Below are 5,118 nucleotides of genomic sequence, written 5' to 3' on the forward strand. Positions count from 1 at the left end.
CAATTATGCTTGTGATATCTTATGTATAAAATAGTTTTGTCCCAACATGGGACACCGAAATATTTCCATTCATAACAGTTGTTGGATTATGAATGAAAATCAATAGGTGAACATCGACCTTCAGAAACACCAGACTTGTTAGATCTCACTGACATCTACAGGCCCTTGGAGGAATTCCATTTGAATGTTAATTCACATAATCAGTTCATAAAAGGACAATACCCAGCATATAAATAAAGAAATATTCAAATGAATTGATTCTTCGTGGCTTTCTGTAGTTACTGTATGCATGGACGTATGTAACGATTGTATGTATGGGGAGTGAAGGCTTTACTTTTTAATCATTTGACCACATATCGTAAAACAAATTATATTCATGATTTCAGTTGAAGACCTGTAATAATAAATATAAATATTTTTTTTACAAACCTTAATGATAAACATACATTTCACAACACCTTGTTCCTTTCAAAGGCTGTAAATTTAAATGTTTAGTTATGCCTTGCAGTTCCTCTCCATGACAGTAGGTGGTAGCCTACTTCTTAGCTATGTGAACGCCAGCTGTTTGTGTTTGCAGTCAGTGTCATTCTGGGTAATATTCATGGCGGAACTTTGAAGGAGGAATTAGCCAATCCAACCGGCTAAATTGTAGTGCTGAATGTTTAATACTTAGAGCTAGGCGTTTACTTTGTTTGATCATTTAGATTCTCACCACCGTTATCAGTACTTCGAAGTGTGCGACACTAAATCAAATAGTAGAAACAAGACATGGCAGAAAGCAACGCAGGTGAGTATATAGCTAACTAGCTAGCTATATTGGAAGCTTGCAGTCTTGTATGATTAGCTGGCTAACATACGTACAGCATAGGTTGGCTACATGGTCATTGCTTTAGCTAACTTCATTTAGCTGAGTCTGTGTTGAAATGTAAAGTCAGTTTTTGTGGAAAATCTGACTCTAACCACACAGTATTTAGTTATCAGATTGCTAGACTTTCCTTAGTAGCAGGCTCCTTTTAGCTTGTCAGCTAAATTGATAGCTTGCTAGTTAGTGAAGAACTGTATACCCTTGATTTAGCTAGCTAACCAGTTATCTATTATACAAATTCTGCGGAATAGAGAGCTGTTCTTAGTTGGCTGGTTGGATAGGATAGTAACTGTGAGGTATTCGTTTGAGAATTGTGTCACATTGGAATTTAAGCGTCATGTTACTAGTGTCGGGTTATACCAACTAGCTAGACCGACACCTAGCTAACTTGTCAGTGGTGCTCTGCTGTCTGGCTAGTAAGCCAACGTTATTTGGCATGCCTGTGTTTTTCGTGTGATCGACACGCCCACCTGGATAGTCTCTCCGTTTTCTTTTCTTATTTGTTTCTTTTCATTCCAGATCAGAACACTGACACGAAACATGACAATGCTTCCTCTCCTGGTATTTCAGATCAAGAAAAAGAAATGGCCTCAAATGCTCATGAAGCCTTTACGGTACTGAAATACAATAATACATATTAGACCCAAAGATTGACCGAGAAGCGATCGACTTGTATAACACTCAGCCCCAAACTGCTCCATTTTTGCTTTATTGTATGTCAGTATGCCTGCTGTGACCTTGATTTATCCCTGCCTGTTGTTTTCTCAGAAAATGTACCTAGTTCTCCCAAAAAAACAGTAATTTTATGGATAGTCCTCTTTATATGAAATTGAACACACATTTATAATGATTAGTTCATTCTCAATGACCAACTTCTGTTGATTTTGCTCACTAAAATCCAGGCTGTTTCTGCGTAGAATACTGAGTTTCTTGTATTTGTTTGCCAGGCTGGAAAATATGACGAGTCCCTGATGCGTCTTCAAAGTCTTCAGGAGCTAAACAAAGATGACTATAAGATTTCAATGAATAAGGCCGTAGCAGAGTTCTATAAAAGTGGCCAAACCACAACTGGCACTTTAAAGCAGACTTTGATGGCACTGAAAAGCCAGGTATAAAACGTTATGTTCCATAAATCCTCAGAAATAGATCAAACACAAACATTACTTGAATGTAGTTAAATGTAAATGTATGTTTTCTATTTTCTTATGGAAGGTTCATACAGCTGTGGAAGATATTGATGGTTTAGATGATGTGGAGAACAGTATACTGTACTACAATCAAGCTATCATCCACTACCACATGAGGCAGTACTCTGAAGCCATAGCCATTGGAGAAAAACTCTACCAGTTTCTGGAACCTTTTGGTATGATTCAAGTTAATTCACAGGATGACTTATATGATGGGATTGTTGATGTTTTTTTAGTATATTTTATGTGCTTACCTTGTAAAAATATCTGAACATTATCTAAGACAACATTTGTAGTCTGTGTTGGTCCTTTTTTCTGTATTCCAACATGACACATGTCCCTGGTGTAGTGATGGAGTACAGTAAGACAGTTTGGCATGGCTTGATGTTGTCCTTTGTCCTAGAAGAAAAGTTTGCTCAGGCAGTGTGCTTCCTGCTGGTGGACTTGTACCTGCTCACCTTCCAGCCGGAGAAAGCCCTGCACTTGCTTGCCGTGCTGGAGAAGCTCAGCGTACAGGGCAATAGCAAGAATGGCAAAGGAGAGGTAGGACTTTCTTCATGTGTCTGATGCCAGCTCTTGTGACTCATCCTCTATAGCATGTGCACAGCTGTGGCATGGTAGAGAGGTCCAATCCAATACAAGCTCTGAGAAAATGTGTGTAGTCATATTAGCAAAAGTGCTTTGAGTAAACATGTATTCTCATTGTAATGTAATGCCATATACTCTTTGGCTATTATAGTTTTCCTAAGGGAACTATCTGAGATGAGTGTGCGTACTGCTATAAGAAGTAGGGACGTGGTCTTTATGGTTTGTGCTTTAAAGTAACACTATGTAACTATTTGACATTTTTTGAGGTATGGTTTTATAGGCAACTGGTTTTGGTACCATCCTGAAATTCATTTGGATAGCATATGGTCATTTGAAGGACAGATAAACACCAGTGTGTTTCCCACTAGTCATCCAGGATATGCCCTATGTAGTTCTGTGTTCCGGGCTGGTACACCCTGCAAAAATTTAAGAAAAGCTTTCACAACATGACATTGCCAGCTATACTGCCAAAAGACATACGTTAGTATGTTGGCAAGCTTCTATCAGTGCCAACTGGGCTGCTGGTGGTGTTTGCAAGGTCTTTGCATCTGTTTTAAGTAGTTAGCTTGCTAGTTTTGGAACAGAACTACTTATTTCTGCTTTAAGTAGGGATACAGAAATTGGAATTTTGAACAATAACTATTTCCTCTGTACGATACTAAGGCATTTCTCCACCTTCATTAGGAATAATGTGAAGAACTAGAAGTTGTTTGCTATTATAGCTACTCACTTTCCAGGACTTTTCCTGATTGCTTTACATTGATGTGCATGATTCAAATAAGCTTAAATATGCGTGTGTGCTATAGCTGTGGCTCATGTATTATTCCTCCTTGTTGAAGAGAAAATGCACCCAAGTATGCCCTAAACATGAACATGTTTGTAGGTGCATTTGGCAACTTGTTCTAATAGTTATTTGCTACTTTGCTGGTGAAAAAGTGAGTAGAGTCTTTATAGGTTACACCCTGGCTGCCTTTTAATGGAACTATTAGATCAGAGCAGTAAGTTATATCCACATAATAAATCTCAGTTTGTGTTTCTGCTTAACTGGTAAACTGGGATAAAGTAACCAGGAGGAGTTGTCATCTTGCACTTAGTCCATATTGCTTTACTGCATCCCCCCCAAACCATCCACAGATTCTCAGTTAACTGCAGGGGCGGATAATATAGACTTCAGCATAATTCAATGTTTTGGAGGTAAGAAAAAAAGCGGGGCTGGTGCCGGTACCAAAAAGGTTCCTTTAGTTTGGTGTCCTAAAATCAGAATCATTCAGTGTCCTGTGGTTAAAAAATGTGAAAAGGGTTTTGAGCCATCTTCCATAAGATCTAATGTGCTCACTAACCATCCCCATATTATCTCTGGTACATGTCCTTTACTTGTACCAAACTGTTCTGTGTAATCTTTGGGTGCATTTCTTGTGTGCGACCCTCAGACTCAGGTGACCTGTTCTGTGCTCACAGACTCCCCAGGTGGCACGGCGGCCCAAGTGCAGGTTCTACATTCACAGGGAGGCGGTAGCCGAGGCAGCAGACCAGATACAGAGTAGGAGCAGGGAGCTTACGGCAGGACAGGTCATTGAGGCAGACTGCAGCAGACTCAGGGCAGATCACACACACACACACACTGCTGTGCTAGTTTCTCAACCATGAACCACGCGAATCCAGCTTATGTAGCAAGAACAGAGTGCAGCACCTACGCTCTCAGTTTGAGTCTGACTGAGTTAACTTCTCAACTTTACTCATTTATCCTATGATTTAAGAAGTGAATTTGAATAAGGAGTTCAGTGGAGTCTGTCATTTGAATGGTCTTGAGAATTGCACTCCAAAGGGCCTAATCAGAACACTGTGAAGTGTAACCTGCTTCTTTCCGCTGCTTCCTGTTTCAGAATGCGAGCGCCGGTAAAGACAACGCCAGTCAGAAAGCTGAGTTCACAGCTATGATTGAGGCGGCCAAATCAAAGATGCATCAGGTGAGGTCCTCTCAACCAGTGCTCACACTTCTGTCTGTCAAGCGCAGACCTTTCGTCAGATTGGAATGAAAATGCCCCCAGTATGTTGAATGAATGGTTCTCTGATCCACGTGTCTCTCCTCCTGCAGTATAAGGTGCGAGCCTACATTCAGATGAAGTCCCTCAAAGCCTGCAAGCGGGAGATCAAGTCTGTCATGAACACAGCAGGCAATGTGAGTACTGGAGATGACCTCTCTCTCTCTCTCTCTCTCTCTCTTTGACCTCACAACTCCAGGAAGTCCTTCTCCCACTTAATAGTGTTACTGCTCCAGGTAACCAAAGTCACTGAAGAGAGATTAGCAATAAGGGTGTGTGTCACAACTGCAGCATACATTTCCAGTCTACTTTCATAGTTCACAGAACCTCACACAAAATACCCAGCTGAGGATGGTAAAACGGTTACTTGCATATGGGGAAAAAAATCCAGATATTGAAAACTAAAATGAAGCAACTTTCCTCCAGAGTGTTCAGA

General features: G+C 40.4%; 1 protein-coding gene across 5 annotated transcripts in view; it reads left to right on the forward strand.

Moving 5' to 3' along the window:
* Positions 1-563: 563 nt before the first annotated feature.
* The window catches only part of cnot10 (CCR4-NOT transcription complex, subunit 10), a 14,822-nt gene continuing 10,267 nt past the window's right edge, over positions 564-5,118 (forward strand). For 3 of the 5 annotated variants that reach the window (XM_031576722.1, XM_031576726.1, XM_031576724.1), the window contains exons 1-7: positions 564-787; positions 1,385-1,479; positions 1,813-1,974; positions 2,078-2,228; positions 2,456-2,595; positions 4,524-4,607; positions 4,736-4,819. In XM_031576722.1, coding sequence (XP_031432582.1) covers positions 769-787; positions 1,385-1,479; positions 1,813-1,974; positions 2,078-2,228; positions 2,456-2,595; positions 4,524-4,607; positions 4,736-4,819 — 735 coding nt within the window. In that variant the 5' untranslated portion in view covers positions 564-768. The remainder of the gene's footprint in view (positions 788-1,384; positions 1,480-1,812; positions 1,975-2,077; positions 2,229-2,455; positions 2,596-4,523; positions 4,608-4,735; positions 4,820-5,118) is intronic. The other 2 variants (XM_031576725.1, XM_031576727.1) reach the window with 2 other exon arrangements.

This window comes from Clupea harengus, chromosome 11, assembly GCF_900700415.2.
Source record: "Clupea harengus chromosome 11, Ch_v2.0.2, whole genome shotgun sequence".
NCBI lineage: Eukaryota > Metazoa > Chordata > Actinopteri > Clupeiformes > Clupeidae > Clupea > Clupea harengus.